Source organism: Trachypithecus francoisi, unplaced genomic scaffold, assembly GCF_009764315.1.
Source record: "Trachypithecus francoisi isolate TF-2019V2 unplaced genomic scaffold, Tfra_2.0 Lachesis_group0, whole genome shotgun sequence".
In the NCBI taxonomy this organism is placed as follows: domain Eukaryota; kingdom Metazoa; phylum Chordata; class Mammalia; order Primates; family Cercopithecidae; genus Trachypithecus; species Trachypithecus francoisi.
In genome coordinates, this window is record NW_022681453.1 from 189,891,128 (window position 1) to 189,915,275 (window position 24,148).

Genomic DNA, 24,148 nt, shown 5'->3' on the forward strand with positions numbered 1-24,148 from the left:
CCATTGTTTTTCAATAACTTGCTCCCAAGAAATTCTCCTTTCCTGAGCTATTCAGTAGGAATCCTTTTATTGGATTGAAGTTGGAAAAGATTAGTTTGTAGCAACCTCCTTCGGAAATACTACATAAGTCTAGCACCTCACTTTGGAATGCAGAACGAAATACTTCCCACATACTTTCTCTCTACCTTTCTCTCTATCTCTTTTTTATTCAGCCTTTTAAAGCTACAGCAAAAAACTGAGAAAGCATCCCATTTTAGTATTCTGGCACACTACTTTTTAAAAACCTCTATCACACACTAAGAAGGAGGTATTGTTACCAGAAAGAGGTCCCAAACCAGACCCCAAGAGAGGATTCTTGGATCTCACACAGGAAAGAATTTGAGGCGAGTCCACAGAGTAAAGTGAAAGCAATTTTATTACAGAAATAAAGAAACAAAAAAATGGCTACTCCATAGACAGAGTAGGGCCCAAAAGCAAGAGAAGGAATGTGTCCACTTTAGATATAATGCTTGTTTACGTATAAGATAATAAAGCAAAAAAAAAAGAAAAAATCTTTGGGGAGATGTGCACTACTACAAGGGCTTATGACAAAGGACTGTTAATGTTTGTGTAACTACTGTCTTCCACAATAATTTATATTATTATATTTAAAGTGAAACTTATTTTTAAACTGAGAATGCTTTTGTTCTCCTGATATCGTAACATCAGGACATTTCCTGGGCCTACTAAGTCCTGGATCTCTTCCATCAACATTATTAACATGTTTTCTTAACTGTAAACATCCTCTGACTAAAATGCCTAACCTTCTGGGAATGCTGTCCAGCAAGTCTTAGCCTCATTTTACCCAGCCCCTATTCAAGATGGAGTCTCTTTGGTTCAAATGCCTCTGACATTAGGATCCACATATTATTATGTTTTCAGAGAGACAAAATGATTTCCCTGAGATTATGTTAATATAAATTACATGCCAGATTGTTTAACTCCAAGGCCATGACTTTCCACTTAATTTCTTTGCACAAAGCTACTAGAGCAAGCAAGAGGGGGTAAACGGCAGTGAGGGCAGGCAGTGAGGCAGATGCTTCCATTCTTGTGAGGCTCTGATTAGCCTGAGTAAATCTAGGTTTTACATGTGAAATGACGAAGTAGAGGGAAGAGTCAATTATGCGTTGCCTCAAGCGACTTTCTACAAAGAAATTAAAGTTCTGTGTGAATAAGGTATTTGTCAAAGGCCAGGAACAGTAAGATTCACTTAGAATATATGCATTAAAGGAATACTTTTAGAATTACTGTATCCATGATATATCCTACCAGGACTGCAGCTATCTCAATTCTTGCCGCCTCAGAAGAAAGACTTTGACTGAGGAGCATAAAGCAGAAGAAGAGACCTAGGCAAGTTTTAGAGTAGGGGTGGAAGTTTATTAAAAAGATTTAGAGCAGGAATGAAAAGTAAGGCACACTTGGAAAAAGGCCAAGCGGACATCTTCCTGTTTGACCTTGGCCTTAGGGTTTTATATGCTGACCTACTTCCGGCATCTGGCGTCGCTCTTTCAGTGGAATGCCCCTAGAAGGTCATGTACCAGTTAAACGCCACCATTTAACCTCTTAAAGCACATGCTTGAGCCCACTCACCCAACTCCTGAGATCTTATCAGGAAGCTGCTGACCACCAGTTTCAGATATTTCTGATCTATAGGGAAACTGCCTTTCTCTGTGCTGGCTGTGACCAATTATTACTTTAGAGAGGCCGTGTGACAAATGCTTGACCATCACCTATGGTTACCTGACTTTCCTGGTGGGGTGTGGGGGCCGTCTTCTGCTCCGTTCCTGTTCATGCCCCAGTACAGCTCTATGCACTGTAACAATAGGTTCAGGCTAAAGTTGAGACTAGCAATGCCAGATTCAATTTGTCAGGTATGATTGCCCTTCTTGACAAAAATCCCAAAGATTACGGTAAAAATTCTAACATTTTCTTTTCTTTCTAATTCGTTGTGAAGAAATGCCACAGAACTAGGCCAATCACGGCATCTCAAAGTTTATGCTTTTCTTTTTTAGCTCTTATTTGGTCATCTCCAGAGGACGTAGTTGAGAACGAGCTCCATTTCAGGTGTGAGAAACACAGAAAAGGGATTCAGTATTAATCGAAATGTGACTGAGGTATTTCTCAATCAATAGAGGTGTATTTGCCCAAAGTTGAAGATACTCGTGGGGAAAAAGAATCCAAGTCCCAGGAGCACCTATGACCTGTGCTTTTTCCAAAGCGGGTTTTCAAGGGGAAAGAGCATGCAGGAGGGGGAAAATGGCAGGAAGGGCAGGCAGTGAGGCAGATGCTTCCATTCTTGTGAGGCTCTGAGGAGCCTCAGTAAATCTACATTTTACATATGACAAGAGCAAGTAGAGGGAAAAGTCAATTATGCATTCTCTCGTGCTCAGTAAATCTACAGTTTACATAAGATAAAGTAAACATGTGTAAAGAGGGAATAGAGGAAATTAGGCTGTGATACGGGGTTGTGGAATTATAGCTCAGTTTAGAAACAGAAGGAAGGCAGTAGTATTGACTCAGTTTTCGAACTTAACTTTCCCTTTGGCATAGTGATTTGAGGAGATTCCATGTTCTTTCACAACAGTGTGTTGCCCTTTTAAGTGCTGCCTTCTTACACCATGGGAAATGCCTTTGAGCATAATGATCTTGGGCCACTGTTGCCAGTGACTGTTCCTTACTGCATACCTCTTCTCCACTCAGCTCAAGAACACAGGATGAGACAGTCCTGTTACCTTTTCTCCCAACCCAACTCATGTATGAAGCTTTAAAACTGTCTTCCAAAGGGATAATACTCGATTCCATATATAGGCTTTGCAATGTATTACACACCCTAACCCCCAAAAGAGCATTCTACAGGATATTTCTGTATTAAACCCATTTGCCGAACAGAAGTTTTAGAGGTTTTAAAAGTTTCATTAGCTCCTCAAGATTCATGAGCCAAGCAAATGGAGACCCTCTCTGCTTTATATGATAAATTCCATATTACCAGTGGAGGGTGTCCAGGTTCTTGGCGTCTTGAACAAAGAATTAAACAAAACACACAAACAAAGCAAGGAAAGGATGAAACAAGGAAAGAATGAAGCGACAAATGCAGAAATTTATTGAAAATGAAAGTACACTCCACAGGGTGGGAGCGGGGCTCAAGGGCCCCGTTACAGAATTTTGAGGAGTTTTACAGACCCTCTAGAGGATTCCATTGGTTCCTCGGTGTACGCCCTATGTAAATGAAGGGATGAACTAAAGTTACAAAGTCACATACTGGACACGCCCTATGGAGAGGATATTTTCTGTCATAGCTGAAGTGTGCGTCGGGCTTATGTCCCCTGCCTCCAGACCCTACCTATTTTCCTGCCTCATCTACAGCCATTTCCAAATGAAGCATGCCAATACAGTCACTTAAATCTCATTATGTGATTCCAGTACTCACGGTTTCTTTCTGAATGCCTGTCCATGTGGCCAATCCCGTGAGATAATACATTAGAAGCTGACATTATGGCTAGTCAGCTCCATCATCATAAATTGAGCAGAATCTGTTGAAAAGTGAATGATCACTTTTGACACGGAATCCTGGAAGTCAAAAGTAAACTTCCTGCTAAGTGAATTAGCACTTTCTTTTGTTATTCAAAACTACCCCACTTATTAAGTGGGGTAAAACCCTACTTAATAAATTATTTTCCTTCTCATCCTTCACAGGTTCTTGCCAAGACCTGCATCTTGCGCTATTCTCACATGTCAGTCCTTCCAAGGTTGTATATAGTGATATCTATCCTAATGTAAACATTTCTTAGTTTTGCATTGTAATTTTAAATTGCAGTAACCAAGATTGCAAGATTCATGGAGGATCATTTATTTTTTCTACATGCTCCTTAAGTTTTTCCTACGTTTTCTAAGTTTTTTCTAGAACCCCCAAATTGGGTGTGGTCTCTTCTCTCTTGGAATTACTCCATTTACTAAATTGTTGAGAAACAATTTACCAGTTGTTTCTGTCCTGGATGTGAAGGGCCTGTTAGGAAAAAATTGGCTTTTGCCCTGTCCTTTATCCACTCCTTCCCAGGGAAGGAATGGCCACTTCTCTGATTGGTCAGTTTGGGAGGAGTAGTTGAGCCTGTTCAGGTTATCTGCTTGCTTCCTCTTTTTATTGGAAAACAATGACTAGTTATAAAAGTCTGTCTAATACAGGGAGAAAACAACAGGAAGCCTTATGAAATTCAGATGTAAAGACACATTGTATATTCAGTTTGATCAGTAACAAAAATGACATTTTGTTTACTATATATTGACCACTCATATTTTATTTCTCTACTGTTTCTGAATGTGGACTTGAGAAAAAAAAAGGCAGTATATTTTGGTTCTTTAAAACCATATCACCATTCAGATGTAATGTGCTCCTTCATGCTATCATTCTGGAATTTGAATTTAAATTTTAACTTGGTTTTGGGCACTTTGATTATTTCCCTTCTCATCCTTCACAGGTTCTTGCCAAGACCTGCATCTTGGACTCTTCTCACATGTCAGTCTTTCCAAGGTTGTATATAGTGATACCTATCCTAATGTAAACATTTCTTAGTTTTGCATTGTAATTTTAAATTGCAGTTACCAAGATTGCAGGATTCATGGATGATCATTTATTTTTTTCTACATGCTCCTTAAGTTTTTCTTACGTTTTCTAAGTTTTTTCTAGAACCCCCAAATTGGGTGTGGTCTCTTCTCTCCTGGAATCTCAGAGCACTGTGAATCTCATGGTATTAGATAACTATTGCTACGCAACAATTACCTACAATGAACAACAATACACATTTTTGTTCTCATACACTTTTTGTGCACCAGAAATCCAGGAAAAGCTTGACTCATTTTTTTCCAGCTCAGGGTTTCTCTCAAGGTTACAGTGAAGAGTTGGCCTAGGGCTTCAGTCATCTGAAAGTTATACTGAGGCTGGAGTATTCACTTCCAAAATGGCCCACTCACTTGGCTGAAGGCAGGACGTCTCTGTCCGTCAGTGGCGGTTGGCAAGAGGGCTTAGTTCTTTGCCATGTAAACCTCTCTACAGGGTTGTTAGCGTGCACTTAGGAAATGATAGCTGGCTTCCCCCAGAAGGAGTGATCCAACAAAGTAAGGCAGAAGCTGCAATAGCTTTCATTACTTCCAACAGTGTCATTTCCACAATAGTCTATTGGCTGGAGAAGTCAGCCCTATTCAATGCGGAAGGAGACTACATAATGGGAGAATTATTGGGGTCCACCTTGGAGTCTGGCTAGTACGCTCATGGAAGGTTTATACTATAAAAAATAATTTCCCTGGTTTACTAATCTAAATTACTGAACTATTTGAAGGAACATTCTTTTTTAGTGATGACTGTTTTCTCCCATTTTGGATGGTATTCAGTGCCGGTGGAGCTCTGTGCCTTTCTTGAAGGAGGACTAGCGTTTTAGTGTCCCTTTACGATGTAGTAGTGAAATCAGACTACCGAGTTTAAGGAACATTTTCCACACTCTGATTTGAGGTTTCTTTCCTTGGATGTCGAAACCATGAACAGGATTAGTAAAAGTTGTTGTATCCAACAAATGGAAGAAAAAAAGTTTTAATGACACCTGAAACACCTATTAAGAACAGTTAAACAACATTTAGACATTGAAATTTTAAATGAAGTGCTAGTCTGTAAAATAAGCCTTACAAATTTTAAAGGCATAGTTATCATAAAAAACATGTTCTCAAGCTACAATGTGATTAAATAAATGACAGAAGGCTAACCAAAAAGAAGCTGCAATTCTCAACTCATTTAATGAGAATAACATTATCTAAACACCAAAACCACATATGGAAAGAACAAGAAAAGAAAACTGTAGGACAGCCTCATTAATGACTACAGATAGAAAATTCCTACCAAAAAAATAGCAAAACAAATCCAGCAATGTATTCAAAAAATGCCATTATCATGTTGTTTATCACAAAAATACGATGTAAGCTTAATTTACTTTGAAAATCAATTAATGGAGTTAACAAATTGAAGATATAAATCACATCATCTCTATAGATTCAGAAAAAGCATTCAGTAAAGCTAAACCCCCACCTATGATTGAAATCAATTGTAAATTAATAATACAAGGAAACTTTTTTTAACCAAGTAAGGGACACTGTTAAAAATGCCTACAACATTTATTCTTAAATGATGCCACTTACAACAACAAAAAGGTCTCTGGAGAAAATTTTAACAATTTATTTGAAGACGTTAAAAACATTCTAAATAAATGATCTTGGATAGTAAGAATCAATATCATAAAGATTTCAATTCTCCCCTAAATGAATTATACCTGGATTCAGTACAATTCTAGTCAGAACAGCAATAGGATATTCTATGGAACTTGACAAGCTGAATCTAAAATTTCTGAATCATTAGGCATGAATATAGATTTTTTAAAAAGAAACATGATTTTTACTCACCCCATAAACATAAATTAAATTTGTTCTTGTTTATTTTGTTTTGAGATGGGGTCTCACTATATTGCTCAATCTGATCTGAACTTCTGGACTCAAGGGGTAATCCCTCCTCAATCTCCCAAGTAGCTAGTAGTGCAGATATGAGCCACTGTGCCTTGCACAAATTAATTTCAACATATTAAAAACTGAAATGTGAGAGGCAAACCTACAAAAATATTTTATGACATAGGAGAATATCTTCATAATATTAGGGTAGAAGTAATTTATTACATAAGCTGCAAAAATATTGATGTTTTAAAAGAACATCAAAGATTTTTTTAAAAATCACAATAAAGAAGGTGAATCACAGATGGGAGAAGATATCTGAAATTTATAACTCTCAAAGTCTAATATTCAGAGTATTCAAAGCCCTCCTACAGATAAATGTTTAAAAGAAAAGAAAAAAATAGAAAAACAGGCAGCAGATTCAAGCAGGCACTTTCAAAAGAAAAAATCCAAGTGGCCAATAAACAAATGAAAAGCTGAGCAACATCATTAGTATTCAGGGAAAGTAAATTAAAACCACAATGATATATGATTACCAAAGCATTAGGCTGGCAAAATTAAAAATCCCAGAATACAAGGGCTGGCATGAATTTGAAATAATAGGAACTATCATACACTGCTCTTGGGTTCACACATTCATACAATAACTTTGGAAAATAATATGACACTATGGAATAAAATTAAGTATAGGCATAGCTGTCAATTCTACTACTGGGAATATACGGTAGAGGAATCCTTACATGAACACCAAAGGCATGTACAGCCGAACAATACATAACAACAACAAATAGAGGAAATACCTCAAATTTCCATCTATAGTAGGATGGATAAACAAATGGTTGCGTATTCATGCAATGAAATATTATACAGCAGTGGCCGGGCGCGGTGGCTCAAGCCTGTAATCCCAGCACTTTGGGAGGCCGAGGTGGGCGGATCACAAGGTCAGGAGATCGAGACCATCCTGGCTAGCACGGTGAAACCCCGTCTCTACTAAAAATACCAAAAATTAGCCAGGCCTGGTGGCGGGCGCCTGTAGTCCCAGCTACTCAGGAGGCTGAGGCAGGAGAATGGCGTGAACCTGGGAAGTGGAGATGGCAGTGAGCCGACACCACGCCACTGAACTCCAGCCTGGGTAAGAGAGCGAGACTCTGTCTCAAAAAAAAAAAAAGAAAAGAAAAAGAAAAAGGAAAGAAAAGAAAGGAAATATTACATAGCAGTAAAATAAAGGAACTACAGCTCCACATATCAGCTTGGAAAAAATCTCAAAACACATAATATTTGCTGAAAGAAGTAGAGAAGAATTCATACATAACTTTTGTCCCAGCTTGATGGAACTATGATTGACAATATAAATTGTATATATTTAGGGTGTACAGCATGATGTTTTGCTATATGTACACATAGCGAAATGATACCACAATCACATACCTATCACCTGACAGTGGCCGTTTTTTGTTTTTTGTTTTGATGAGAACACTTGAGATCTGCTCTTAGCAAATTTCAAGTATAGGTTATTATTAACTTCATTAACAACATAATAATTAATATTTACATTATTAGCATGTTAATATCAACATTATTAACTATAGTCACAATGCTGTACATTGTTTGTAGTACTCAATTCCTTTTGAGTGAAATTCTGGAACTGTCAAGTAAACAACAGATTTTTGAAGAATACATATAGATTCTGAGATTATGAGGAAAATCAAGGGAATTATTAGACCAAAATTTAGTCTATAGATTACTCTGGGACTGAGCCATGCAACAGTTGCAGTTTGGGAGGAGGAATACCGGAATTTCTAAAGGACTGGTAATGCTCTATTTCTTATGCTGCTGCTGGGAATAGGGCTGTTTACTTTTACTCTCTTTAAATTGAACACAGATAAATGTATAGGCTCTACTATGTGTGAAGTGATTCTCAATAAAAAGTTCAAATACAATTTTTCCAACTGCTGTTTCTTAGAATGTAAAATACCTTTAGAAATGGAGTTATCCAAGACTATAAATGTTAAAGAAAATCTTGTGTCACATAGGAAGTTTAGATTTTCGTGTGAAAATTAAAGTTGCATTTAAAATAAACAATCTAATCATTGTCATCATATTAGTTTGATAAATATTCTATATCCTTAAACTACTTTACTTACAGAATATTTCAGAATGGAAAATGTGGGTTGTTTTAAATGCATGTATCATATAAGCCATGTCATACCATCATTTTGTCACAAGAGGGACTAGATAGTCAAAAAGTACAACTTTGCCTTTTGGTTTTAAGATTATATTTTCTATCTAACGTTAATTTTTCATACACTATATTCATGCCAGTGAATGTATTTTAGAGTATAGTACCATTATATATACATATATATTTCATATCAACAAAAATGTTAAAATAACTACTAGCGTGCTGTTTCACTTCTGATGGATATAGATTGTATAGAAAGTATTTAACCAGGCTGTTATGGTTTCTGATTATGTGCTTTATGAAAATTATTTTTATTTTGTATTAGTACTAAAAATTCAAAAGTGAATTGATTTATATATATATATATATTTGTTGTATTTATTTTTCTTATTTGATTTCCAGATATCTGTAAGCATTTACAACCAATCTCCAACTCGATAAGATGAATCGAAGTAATTATGAATTTATTGCTAGAGTAAAACCATGAGTTACTATTTTATCCAGTTGACCAGTAGTTTTCACTTAAACTTGCTTTGCGGAACCTATGGTGTTTCTGGAAGGTCTGTCAGGGGCCACTATATATGGAGTAGGAGGGATACTTTTTTACTGGGACAATTCTTTACTTAACTTTTCAGATATTGCTGTCTTTTATAAAGCTTTTTATCTATAGAAATAATTACAAATTGAAAACCACTGGACTAGACTGGTAGGAAAAATTAGTATCAGTTGAAATGTAGGAAATGTTTTTACATGTGTTACCTCATTAGCTCTTTTCAATGTAAAATGTGAACCCTGAGAGGTAGCCTTTGTCTTGTTCACCATCGTAACGCTAATGCAGAGAACAACACATAACACATGGTTAAGTTGGTGTAACACATGGTAATGCATGAAACATTCAAATATCACTTAACAAGTAAGTTTGTTAAGTGAATAAACAGCTCCAGAAGATGGGCATAGCAAGTATTATTTGAATTTTATCAAAAAGCAAAGAGTAGCTTAGAATAAAAGACTTGCGGAGGGTCATACTATCAGTAAGTAAAAGAATCAAGTAGAACCCAAATCCTCCATCTCCTGGTTTTTAATACATTTTGGATCAAATCTGGGGGAAAGAAGGTGAGGAGAGAATGGAGAAAAGAGAAAGAAAGGAAGTAAAACAGAATTTAAATTTATTTTGCTTTCCACTATACCGTAGCTGCCTCTTATTTGATTGAGCAAGGAAAGATCAACTGTAGTAAAGCAAAAAAGAAAAACACGTTTTCACTTATTTACGTTCATTTTTGAGAAAATAAGTTTTGGTAGGAGAGACCAAAGGATGTTGTTTTAATCATACATATCTCTAAAAGAGTAAAAGGGGCCAGGTGTGGTGGCTCACTCCTGTAATCCCAGGACTTTGGGAAGCCAAGGTGGGTGGATCACCTGAGGTCAGGAGTTCAAGACCAGCCTGGCCAACACAGTGAAACCCCATCTCTTCTAAAAATACAACAAATTAGCTGGGCGTGGTGGCAGGTGCCTGTAATCCTAGCTACTTGGGAGGCGGAGGCAGGAGAATCGGTTGAACCCCGGAGGCAGAGGTTACAGTGAACCGAGATTGCGCCATTGCACTCCAGCCTGGGCAACAAGAGCGAAACTCCGTCTCAGAAAAAAAAAAAAAAAGTAAACGTATTATATTTTCCTGACAACGTCTATTTCTAAAGGGAGTTTGGGGAATCAGTGCAGGTATCATGTGACTGCTTTCCCCAGCTGCTATTTCCTTCCCTTTCTCACAAGTCCTTCAAACACCTGGGAGGACTGGTTTTTCACTTCCTCTCATTCACGTTGTTGGCAGAATTCAGTTCCTTACAGTGGCAGGACCAAGATCCCCATTTGTTTTCAAGAACTAGTAGGCTGGGTGTGGTGGCTCGGGCTGGTAATCCCAGCATTTTGGGAGGCCAAGGTGGGTGGATCACCTGAGGTCAGGAGTTTGAGACCAGCCTTGGCCAACATGATGAAACCCTGTCTCAACTAAAAATACAAAAATTACCCAGGCGTGGTGGCGTGCACCTGTGATCCCAGCTACTCAAGAGGCTGAGGCAGGAGAATTGCTTGAGCCTAGGAGACAAAGGTTGTAGAAGGCGAGATCATGCCAATGCCGTATCAGTTTCCATGTCTATTTTTATTAGCCTTGTGTGCATAGCACCAAGCACAGAATCTGGCACATAGAAGGTATTAAGTAAATATTAATTGTCTTTAAGTACATTATTTTAATTAGAATTAATCAATGTTTATAGATATTTTCAACATACAAGGCACAACAGTAAAAACCTCTCATGTTCTCCATACTTTCCAAGACTTTTTTTCCCCCGAGTCAGAGTCTTGTGCTGTCGCCCACGTATGAGGGCAGTGGCGCGATCTCAGCTCACTGCAACCTCAGCCTCCTGGATTTAAGCGATTCTCATGCCTCAGCCTCCCAAGTAGCTGGGATTATAGGAGTGCGCCACCACACCCGGCTAATTTTTGTATTTTTAGTAGAGATCATGTTTCACCATGTTGGCCAGGCTGATCTCAAACTCCTGACCTCAAGTGATCTCCCCACCTCAGCCTCCCAAATTGCTGGGATTATAGGCATGAGCCACTGTGCCTGGCCTCCAAGACCTTTGCTAAGTTATTTACTTCGTAGTAATATCAGGAGCACTGATAAGACTGTGTAGTTAAGGAAAAAAATTGGCATAATTATTTTCCTCTACTATTTACATTAAATCATCATCAATCTGAGAGTAGTCAGTTACAGGTTTTTGAGGGAAAAGGCTATTTCTGACTCATTTCTTCCACCCATTAACGGCCACAAAAAGAACCTTATACATAGCAGATACACAGTAAATTATAATAGAAAAAACAATTAAATCATAATAAGAAAAGCCTCGAAGGTATTAAGGTTTTCATTCATGTTTAGTGTTTAAACTAGTATAAAGTAATTATTGGTAAATAAGTATAGTTTAATAATACGATAGTAGGAATTAGAGAAGAACTAAAGAAGTTATTGAAAATGTTCTGAAGCAAATATTTTCTTGACTGTTTAAACTCCTGAAAATTAAGTTTTCTTTTGAGACACTATGTCCTACATCACTGAGATTTTCAAGCAATGAAGTATATCACTATTGGTCAAAAAATTGAAGCAGGCCAGGCATGGTGGCTCACACCTTTAATCCCAGCAGTTTAGGATGCCAAGATGAAGGATCACTTGTGCCCAGGAGTTTGAGATGAGACTGGGCAACATGGCAAGACTCCCATTTCTACAAAGAATTCAAAACAATTAATCAGACATGGTGGCACACACTTATAGTCCCAGCTACTCAGGAGGCTGAAGTGAGAGGATCACTTGAGCCCTGGAGGTTGAGGCTGCAGTAAGCCATGATCACACCACTGCATTCCAGCAGAATTCCTTACATTTGGTGGGAGAAGAGCCTTTTAAGTTTATTTCTCGTTACAAAAGTGTTTGTCTGCTGGTAATGTTCTGTTTCTTGGTCTGGGAATTTATTACACTTAAAATCTGTACATGTCTAATATTTTTATAATGTGCCCTCCTTTCTGCCCTCTTTTCTGCATGTATATTTTGTCAACAATAAGCCTAACACTTTTATAAGCCGGTTACCTTTTCTATGAGATGAATCACTGATTTACATAGGCTTCTTAGACTCTCCCCGCTGTCTCTTTCTTCATAAACATTCACACTGGCCTTAATTCCCATGGCCAGTGAAAGTTATACAACCGAAGTTCTGGATTCTCTCTTGTTAGGATTTTGGCTTGATAGAACTAAGTGATGATAATATTAGCAAATCAAACTGAAAAGTTTCTAAAGTGCGTCTTATTTTTAAAGGGGTAATTTACAGAAAATATAAGCTGGAAGTTATGTTAGACCTTTGGTAGCACTGTGTGGATTTTTTATACTTCGTTTTAATAATGAAGATGTTTAATTTATTTCAAACAGTATTTAACAAAGAGAATAGAAGCAAATGTCGACTATCACATACAAAGTTTTTCTGGGTGAAGTTTAAGGAAAGACATGAGAGGCACATACTCTTTCCTCTCCCACCATCATCCTTCTTTAGATGAGCCATTCTGAAGCAAAGTTTGTGAAAAACGACTGCTCCAGTTTAATCTTCACCAAATAACAGGAAAATATAATTTGAAGGGGGAAGGGATTTTCTCAAACTAAAGCACTTAGTTGGCAGATTAGTATGCTGATAAGACCTGGCTTTTGGTTTGGTCTATTTGAATTTGGATAAGTTAACTTCTCTAAGCCTCAGTTTCCTCATATGTAAAATGGAGCTAATAATATCTAGTAATATCTACTCCCACAGATGTTGAAAATATGAGATAGTGTCTGGCACATAGTGGGTACTGGTGATGAGAACTATCGTGTTTATTCCAGCTCCCAAAGAAAGCCCCCAGATCTCCATAAAATAAAATGACAGAAATAATGATCAATAACTTGCACTTTAGCTTCACAATGTCCTCCTTGGTTTGTTTCAGGAAAGTAGTAGATCATCCAAAAAGGCGATTTGGTATCCCCATGGATCGGATTGGTAGAAACCGGCTTTCAAATTCCAGAGGCTAATTGATTCCAATTGTGAGTACAATTTGAATAAGTAACAATATATGCAGGCATTTGATTAACATTTCACAACGGAGTAATCAATCCATTCTTGCTTTTAAGTCCCCCTTTTGATTTCCTAGCTTATCAGTTCACTTTTCAATCATTTATGTATTCAATTAGTATAGTATATTAATGTTAAATCACTTAAGTGATAGTGAAAAAACAAAAGAATGTGCTAGTTCTGCTTCACTCTCCAAAATTAGTGATTTAGTAATTTTCAGACTCCTATGTAATTAACCATTGAATATTAATATGCAGATAAGGGTTAAAGTCCTAGTCAATATATTAAATCTCCTTCATAAACGTGTAACAATCCCTGTGTTATGAAGAAGACACATTCAAGTGATACACATCATCTTGTTGTCAATAAGTACATTATTAGAATTATGATAACATGGAGCACAGGAGAGATAATGCGCAGCAGAAAGAGCATTAGCCATGGAATCAAAACACCATCCAAATCCTGATTCTTTCATTCATTCATTAGCTTGTTCCTGTTAAGATAGTTTATTTTTCTACAGCTTGTACATTTCAATAATAATGTAGAGGTATTATGAAGATTAAATTAGATGTTTGTAGTGGGCCTACAATATATTGGATACACAATACATGGCAAGTGATAGTTGATATTACAGTTCTAAAAATTTACTGTTCCAGGCCTTATACTTGGCACTTTATGTGCATTGCTTCACTTAATCATTTTATTTCATAAAGCAATACTATCACTATCTCCAATATCTTGAGAAGTATTGATGTATAATGGTTAAAGTTGCCAGCTAAAGAGATCAGGCTTTATGGGTTCAAATTCCAGGTCATCTATCAATATTTGTTAGCTATGGGAACTTATTTAAATTCTGAAACACTCCTTCATTAAATTAGAATAATAATTTCTACCATATAGCATTGTCCTGAGGATTAAATAGATACATATTAAGCACTTATAATAGTACCTGACATGTTAATTTCTTCATAAGTATTAGTTAATATTATTATTATACAAATAAATGGAAGTCTTAGAAATATTAACTTACAGTGCCACATAGAGTATAAGTGGTACACACAGAATTAAAATCCAGAAAGGTTACGTCCTGAGTGGATATGTTAAACACAGCATTTAATCATACATATCCTTTAAACACTAAATAAATGTTTTTTGAACGTGAAATCTTAGCAATAAGTTTTCTTCCAATAGGGCTTATAGAAGGTGCATCCTCGCTCCCTAAAAATAAGACAAACTGGAACTGCTTTAACAATCCGAGGCTAGAGAAGAGGGAATTCTGCCTTCTGCTTCTCTCGAGATGATCCTTAGAACAATAATTTAGAGGCCCCAAAAGTATCACATTAGCCCTGATCTTCTCTTAATTTAAATCTCCCCATTTTGTTCCTCCTTCTCATGCTCTAAAACCACAATAAATAGTCAGTATTTTATCTCAGCTCTCTCATTCTCAGAATCACTCATTTAAAATAAATTTCTTTATCATGCAGTTGTTTAATGAACCTCTGCGGTTAATGAATGCCTGTAGATACAAGAGAACTTCCTGAATCCTGCCAAGAACACTGCCTTTTAATCAGCATCATCTTCAAAATAGATTGAACATTATTTCTTCATATCTAGAGATATACCAAGTATGGTCACTCTTCAAGGTTGTTAAAAATTACCGCATTATATTTGAGTAGAAACTAGCTAATTGCTATTTAAAAACCAAGTAACTCTTTGAGTCCTCCAGTTTCTTGATGTTCTGAGAACATTATGACAATAAGGTAAAATTAATCAAGTTTGATTGGTTTCCACATATACCTTTACCGCCCTTGATTATCACCCATTTCAACATTTTTTAGTTCAACCACAACAAGTTATGATAAATTATACGGGGAACTCATTTTCACACGAAATTTTTTTTTTTTTTTGAGACCGAGTCTCACTCTTTGGTCAGGGTGAAGTGCAGCTCACTGCATCCTCCCCCTCCCGGGTTCAAGCGATTCTCCTGCCTCAGCCTCCCGAGTATCTGGGACTACAGATGCCCGCCACCACCCGCCGGCTACTGTTTTAAAAATATATTTTTAGTAGAGACGAGGTTTCACCATGTTGGGCAGGATGGTCTGGATCTCCTGACCTTGTGAGTCTCCCGCCTCCGCCTCCCAAAGTGCTGAGATTATAGGCGTGAGTCACTGTGCCCGGCCTTGAATTTTTATATGAAGACTGAGACCGTAGAAATTTCAGCTAGCTACTAAACTATGAAGACAGTTGAATTAATACAGTGCTTCCTGAATCACTGTTGGGTGAAATCCAATCAATTTGTATGTTGTGTCCTTTACTTTTCTTTTCTTTAGTTTTTTTGAGACAGAGTCTTGCTCTGTCGCCCGGGCTGGAGTGCAGTGGCGGGATCTCAGCTCACTGCAAGCTCCGCCTCCCGGGTTCACGCCATTCTCCTGCCTCAGCCTCCCGAGTAGCTGGGACTACAGGCGCCGCCACCACGCCCGGCTACTTTTTTGTATTTTTAGTAGAGATGGGGTTTCACCGTGTTAGCCAGGATGGTCTCGATCTCCTGACCTCGTGATCCGCCCACCTGGGCCTCCCAAAGTGCTGGGATTACAGGTGTGAGCCACCACACCCAGCCCTGTTGTGTCCTTTTCTTAGCAAACTTTGTTGAGCATCTTTTTTTTTTTTTTCTTTTTTTTTTTTTTATTATACTTTAAGTTCTAGGGTACATGTGCATGACGTTTATATCATGTATAACTCCCCAATGCAATCCCTCCCTCCTCCCTCCTCCCCCCTCCCCATGATAGGCCCCAGTGTGTGATGTTCCCCTTCCCGAGTCCAAGTGATCTCATTGTTCAGTTCCCACCTATGAGTGAGAACATGCGGTGTTTGGTTTTCTCTTCTTGTGATAGCATCTTGACAATCACTGTTCTTATACTAAAATTGCAAGGTGAGAATATCACAAAAGAATCGATTTAGAAAAGAACTTATCGGCCGGGCGCGGTGGCTCAAGCCTGTAATCCCAGCACTTTGGGAGGCCGAGACGGGCGGATCACGAGGTCAGGAGATCGAGACCATCCTGGCTAATACGGTGAAACCCTGTCTCTACTTAAAAATACAAAAAACTAGCCGGGCGACGAGGCAGGCGCCTGTAGTCCCAGCTACTCGGGAGGCTGAGGCAGGAGAATGGCGTAAACCCGGGAGGCGGAGCTTGCAGTGAGCTGAGATCGGGCCACTGCACTCCAGCCTGGGTGGCAGAGCAAGACTCCGTCTCAAAAAAAAAAAGAAAAGAACTTATCATAAATTTTCCCTTTCCCATTCATCAGTCACTGTGGGTTCACCTCTTCAACCATTATGTTTCTATTTCTTTTCCATCACTGTCACCAAGATTTCTCTCAGACATTTGTTTACTTCCTCATGTGAAGTTTCATGTTATGTAGTTTATGAATAACAAAAGACATGAGATGATAATATATTTCTAATTTCCAATCAAATTTTCAAAGTTACTTTTGATATTTTTATCTATTGTCACAATATTCCTTTGAATTAAACAGGGGTTGTACTAAAGTGTATCATTTAATAGATAGCAACTTAAAAGTCATTAAATACTGTTCACACAATCATACAGCTAAGAGGTTCAAAAACATAAAGTTTCATTTAGTCCAACCCCATTTTTTAAAACAATGCAGGCAAATGGAGCTTGCAAGAGGAAATTAACTTGTCTCAAATTTTATAGACTCTTGGGCAGAGCAAAATCTGGGGTCCACGTCTTTGGACTTACAAGCCAACATTCTCTTCATGACCCAAAAGGTCTTCTTGGTGCTAAGTTTTCATTGTTGAATGCTAAATTCTTTGGCTATACATTTCTAAGACGAACAGAAATGGTATCTCACACTTTACAAACATCTTTGTTTCACTTCTGTGCAGGTTGATGGATTTACTTTTGGAGCAGGTTTATTCGTGGGTTTTCATCTTCTGGGTTTCACTTTAACACTTCACATTAAAAGTAAAACGGCTACCTAATTACGGAAGTGTTGCTTGATTTGAGGTCATGTCTAGACACAGCTGCTCTGTGATAGCCTAGTATAGAGGCCAAATGCCCCCTGGAGCTTTGCTAACAGCCACTGACATGAGGCCGATTGATAAATATGAGAAAAATCACACAAATTTATTTAACATTTACACATGGGGCCTTCAGAATGAAGACCTCAACTCTCCATGGAGGTACAGAGATGCTTATATCACATCTTAAGGTTACAGAAAGAATGCAGACTCAGAGCATGGCCACAACCAGGTTTTATCAATCGTTCCAAGGCAGGTTATGGGAGAGAGAATGGAAGAGGCTTGGCTAGCAAAGGTGGACTTGTTATGTAGATGAAACCTCATCGGCAGCAGCCCTCAGAGAATTTAGATGGTGAATGTTGGTTTTCAGTCCTTTAAAGGTATCAAACTCTCAGTTAATCTTTCCTAGATCTGGACAAGGGAAGGGCTGCCTGCATGAATGCAAATTCTCCACAGATCTACACATGCAAATTTCCTCCACGAAAGACGCATTTTCAGGATCACTTCAGAATATGTTAAAGAAATATATTTTGGAGTAAAATATTTTTTATTAACTTCAATCCCCACTTTGAAACTTAAAAAGCATTTCACACATTAAAAGCCAAACTAATAGCTTTGGAGAGATTTGGAATGGAGGTTGTTAGATAGAAATAGACAAAAAATGGAAAGACAAATTGGGATAAACAGAAAAAGGTAAATTTAAATATATTATCTCACATCTTGTTTAGTCAGTCTCTTAGTCCTGAGAATAGATCGGTTCAGTTAAATCGCTGTGTCCCATTCCAGAAGATGGCACTGAAGGTGGACTAGGCCTCTGTATGTGATGCAGACAAACAGATCTTTAATAAGAAGTGTTATACCTAGTCTACCCTACACTAGGTATCAAGTATTTCTAAGGAAATAGAAAAAAAAAAAAAAAAACAAAGGTTAAGAACTGTCTAGAGCAGTCTATAGACTAGTTTTTTTAGAGTCTCTGAAGCATCTTCAGAATGCAATGGCAATATGACAGATTATTCTGAATTGTGGTTCAAGTGAACTTTGAGAAGTCCATATCAGCAGGCATGAAGGTTGTTTACATATAAGTGGCTGTTATTTCTCTCAAAATTTAAGTTGTCTAACTTCAGTCTGCAGGGCTTTTTGAAAAGCAGTTTTAATTTCTAGAGATTTCAGGTCAGAAAAAAATGGAAGAAAAAAGCAAAAATGTTAGCTAGGAGACTTGTAGCCAAGAAAGAATTCAAGATTCAGTCCAAACTATAGGCAAATAATAAAAACTCAAAAACAATGAATAAAGCTAGAAGCTAACAACAGGTGTCTGTATAGTTTTCTTTTGAAAGATAATTTTTCTTTCTCCACTTCCCCATTTCTACCAAAGACAAATCATAGTCCTTATTTATTTGCAAAATAAGTTTCAGTCATATTATATATTATACTTGGTCTGATTATTTGCATAAAGTACAGCAAAAATGTGATTGGCCATATAACATCTTTTGAAATTGGCTTTACTGAGACTTTCCTTATAAGGAATCTCAGATTAGACTTTCAAAAGTTTCTTGAGGTTAACCAAATCAAAGATTTATTTGTGCTTGTACCTACCTGTATGAATTGGGTGAATTTCTCTCTTCTCAGGGTCCCAAAATAGCTTGAGATTCCTGGGCCTGTCAGAAAGTGACATTCTTTGCTTAAGCAGTCCCCAGCCTTTTTGGCACCGGGGACTGGTTTCCTGGAAGACAATTTTTCCAAGGACCAGAGGACGGGGGGAAATGGTTTTGGGATGAAGCTGTTCCTCCTCAGATCATCAGGCATTAGTTAGACTCTCATAAGGAACACACAACCTAGATCCCTTGCCTGAACAGTTCACAATAGGATTCGTGTTCTTAGGAGAATCTAATGCCACTGTGGATCTGACAGAAGGTGGAGCTCAGGTGGTAATGCTCACTTGCCCACTGCTCACCTCCTGCTGTGTGGCCCAGTTCCTAACAGACGACAGACATATGCTGATCTGCAACCCAGAGGATGGGAATGCTGCTTTACTTACCACAGGTCAGGAACTTTGTAAAGAAATCACATAGGCAAGGTATCAGGCAAGCCTTTCCTAGAGGCTTTTTATTGGCTCTATAAAGTCAAACTCAATTCCTCAAAGTAGTCTGGACATTTCTGAAAATACACCACTCCGCTCAAATCCTTGATGAAATATCCGGTGTCTGCAGTTGTGTACTGTTAAAAAAGAAAACATACTCTTCCTGAACTTATATAAGTATATTGCAAAGTAAAACACATTTCAGACTTGACAATGCTTCCTGTATGATTTGAACATGCCAAATAAACTGTATATGTTTTTCTTGGACTTCCACAGGCTCTAATATTCCAAAAGGTAGTTTGAGGTTAAAAAAGGCTGAATTTAGCATTTGAATTTTGATTTTGGAAAGTTTATCAAACATCAAAAGTTTAAAATACTTGATATCACAAAATAAGATCACAGGTCTCTGTAAAATAAGACATTCATTTAGCTAAAATAATAATTTGGAGATTTCAAAAAGCATAGAGAGGAGACCCAGTTTCCTAAACAATCATAAAGTCTAATAAAGACAGCATGAGGCAAATTGAATCTGTCTCTCCCGCTCTCCCCTTCTTTTTTTCTTTTTTTGCAGCTTACTCAAAAAGTAAATAAAATTTTTTACTACCTCTTATTAATACTGCATTAAAAGATTATTCAAAGGAGAAAACCAAATTTTACCTTTGTATTCATGTATTATTAATGCTAAAGCTAATTTTAACATGTTTATAAACAAATCCATGTAATTTCAATCAGTTTTATAACCTCTTACAAGTTTTAAAATTTCTTCAATTTAAAACAATCCTTAAAACCTCTAAACGAGACAAAATAACTTTAACAAAAACCAAGGCTGGGTGTGGTGGCTCAAGCCTGTCATCCCAGCACTTTTGGAGGCCAAGGCAAGAGGACCGCTTGGAGCCCCGAAATTTGAAACCAGCCTTGGCAACAAAGGGGCACCCCATCTGTACAAAAGCATTTTTTTTAATGAGTCAAGTTTGGTGGGGCAAGCCTGTAGTCCCAGCTACTTGGGAGGCTGAGTTGGAAGGATCACTTGACCCTGAGAGGTGAAGGCTGCAATGAGCCGTGATCACACCACTATGCTCTAGCCTGGGTGACAGAGCAAGACCCTCTCTAAAAATAAAAAGAAAAGAAAAGAAAACGACCACAGACACACAAATTTACAGGCCTTTTTATAATCCTTCCTACCAAAAACATACTCTACTTCCTTACACACTTTGCATATTTTTTCTCTTATATCTAGTAGTTTTGACTACATGTGGTTATTATAGTGTTAATAATTAGTAACTTTTATCTTAGTAAAAAACCTAGGAAGTAGGTAATTTTAATTACATGTCAGATGCAGAGCCCAGGACAAAAGACAATGCCTGGAGAATCTAATTTCTCTCAGCATCTCCCACCAGGGGAGGCAAACCCGGGATAGCAGAGATGGACCGGGTGTCATCCCTGAGCCTCATCATAGGCATCTATCTAGACCTCTGAATTGAAAGATTCAAATCCAGATACACAGACTCAGAAACAAAGTAATCAAGTATCAAAAATCTCAAGCAATAGCTTTTTGGCCGTAAGCCTGCCTGATCAATAGACTCAGACAAAAATGTCTAAATTAAAATTCTGAAGACATTTCAATCTTATTTTACCAATAATTCTAAAACTATCTTTATTTCTCCAAGATTGCTAAAATCACATGAACTTGAAAAGCATTTGGCCTTAATTTATGAGTACTCATTTATTTTTAAGTTATCGTGGTACCATGTGTAGACAATATTAAACATGTATAGTTATAAATACATATATACATATACATGTATGTACAGAGACACACAAGGTATAGCATATACTCTGCACACAAAGACTTCATTGTTTTGATTTTAGAATTTTAGCCATAAGACAGGTAAAACTCACTAGTCTAAAAAGACAGATTCAAACTGTGCCTTTGTAAATGGAAAAATTTAAGGTTTATATGGAGAATCCTTTCTGAGTTTCAGAGAAAACAGGTAGCAAATTTATATCTCAAAGTACAGAGAGAACTTGATTTTTCAAGAAGCTTGGGTATGTCAAAGGAAGATTATAAATGGATGCCAAGATTCCTTAGGAATTAACTGTAAGATTGCATAAGGAGAGCAATCTCATTTAGATAAGTAGCTTTTAATTTAGTCTGTGTTTTTCAGGTAGACCACTAAGGTCAGGACAGAACTCATTAAGGAACAAGGCTAACAAAGTATGTTTAGTTTATAGGGCCTAATAATTTAAATATGAAAAAAGTGGACACAGTGAAAAGGCAAAGCATTTAGATGTTTAAAAATCAAGGGTTTCTGAGAGTTGAACAATGAGAACACAGGGAGGGGAACGTCACATACCAGGGCCTGTCTGGGGGTGGGGCAAGGGGAGGGAGAGCATTAACAGAAATACCAAATGCATGCGGGGCTTAAAACCTAGATGACGGGTTGATGGGTGCAGCAAACCACCATGGCACATGTATAACTATGTAACAAGCCTGCACGTTCTGTACATGCATCCCAGGACTTAAAGTATATTTAAAAAAAAAAAATCAAGGCTTTCACTGAATCCCAGGTCCTCCCCCGCCCCCCCAAAAGAGGAAAGCACCATGGAGACCAGGCCACACACCTTGGGCATTTTGCTGCAAATATATTTTTCTAGGTGTTTAAACCGCACCGTTGCTTATCTAATGTGCAAATAAATGAGTAACCCCCTGTAGTAACAACCATTTATTGGAAACAACTATAGTTGGCCATGTCTAACACTGTTTCTCTTGCCTCGCTATTACATACACCAAAGTCAAGTTCTCTCACGGTATCAAATAATTTCTAGTCAAAAGCCAAAGCGATCAGGTAACACAATACAGAAGAGAGCAGAGTTTTAGACCTGAGAGGAGGTTGCTTATGACACTTGAAACTGCAAGGAAAGAAGACTCCCAGCAAGGAGGAATAGTACTCAGAGTAAACTTCTTCTGAGTTCCTGAAGGAGTGTGATCTGTTAGACGTCTTCTCTAGATCATTTCCTGTGGTACCAAAAATGGCAGAGAGGAAGGAGAAGTAGGGAGAAGTGAAAGTAAATGGGAAAACAATCTTTTTTGTTTGAGACGGAGTTTCAAAAAACTCTTGTTGCCCAAGCTGGAGTGCAATGTCGCAATCTCAGCTCACTGCAACCTCCACCTCCCAGGTTCAAGCAATTCTCCTGCCTCCGCCTCCCAAGTAGTTGGGATTACAGGCATGTATCACCACGCCAAACTAATTTTTTTGCATTTAGCGGAGATGGGGTTTCACCATGTTGGTCAGGCTGGTCTCGAACTCCTGACCTCAGGTGTTCCATCTGCCCTGGTCTCCCAAAGTGCTGGGATTTACAGGCGTGAGCCACAGCACCCAGCATGGGAGAACAATTTTTAAGAAAAGAAGGGAACAGAGAGACATGCACATTTAAAAAACAAAAAAAGTTTTAGTCCACTGAAAAACAATTTCCAAAAACAGGATCCAAAGAGAAAAAGCAGAAAGACACACACAAACACACATACACATATACACACACAGCTCAGATATCAACTTTTAATTAAGCTGATCTTTAACCATAGAGCTTTTTAAAAATCCCTTTAGTTTTTATTATTATCAGATTTTAACTGGGACAAATAGCTGATCTTAGTATTTCTGGCTTTGATTTTTTGTTTGTTTGTTTGTTTGTTTGAGACAGACTCTCGCTTTGTCACCCAGACTGGAGTGCAGTAGCACCATCTCGGCTCACTGCAACCTCCGCCTCCCGGGTTCAAGAGATTCTTCTGCCTCAGCCTCCCGAGTAGCTAGGATTACAGGCGTGCATCACCATCCCTGGCTAATTTTTATATTTTTAGTAGAGACAAGGTTTCACCATATTGGCCAGGCTGGTCCTGAACTCATGACCTCATGATCCACCCGCCTTGGCCCCTCAAGTGCTGGGATTATAGGCATGAGCCACCAAGCCTGGACTTCTGATTTTTTTTTTTTTTTTTTTAACCAAAAGTACACTCCCTGGTAAAATTAATAAGCCTTAACCAAGGTTCTGACTAACCAAGGTGTCTCCAAAGAAGTGAATGACCACTCCCAAAAAGTCAAAAGTCACACAAATGTCAAACCAATAGGGCCCCCTGACTGGGAATCAAACCCAGGCCTTGATGCTGAAAGCGTGGAATTGTAACTAATGGACCACAAGGCAGGATGGCTTTTATTGTTATTCCTTCAGGCGATCTCTTACAAAGGATTTTAACAGTTTTAGGTCAAATTTTTGCTCTTTTAGTCAAGAGAATTTTGAAGGTTAGCCATGACCCTATTACGTATCCTTCTTTCTTTCTTTTTTTTTTTTTTTTCTTGAGATAGAGTCTCCTCTGTCACCAGGCTGGAGTGCAGTGGCGCAATCTCGGCTCATTGCAACCTCCACCTCCCAGGTTCAAGTGATTCTCCTGCCTCGGCCTCCCGGGTAGCTGGGACTACAGGCACACGCCACCATACCCAAATAACATTTGTATTTTTAGTAGAGACGGGGTTTCACCATGTAAGCCAGGATGGTCTCGATCTCTTGACCTCATGATCTGCCACCACAGCCTCCCAAAGTGCTGAGATTACAGGTGTGAGCCACCATGCCCGGCCTATGTATCCTTCTTTTAATTTAATCTTCTCGTCAGTTGTTTGGTATAAGACATCTCTAAATTTTTTT

At 38.1% G+C, this 24,148-nt stretch overlaps 1 protein-coding gene across 1 annotated transcript in view; it reads left to right on the forward strand.

Annotated features, from left to right (window-relative positions):
- Nucleotides 1–13,295, forward strand: part of OSTN (osteocrin) — a 30,637-nt gene extending 17,342 nt beyond the window's left edge. The window contains exon 3 of the mRNA XM_033213052.1: nucleotides 13,211–13,295. Within this exon, the coding sequence (XP_033068943.1) occupies nucleotides 13,211–13,295 (85 nt within the window). The remainder of the gene's footprint in view (nucleotides 1–13,210) is intronic.
- Nucleotides 13,296–24,148: the final 10,853 nt, after the last annotated feature.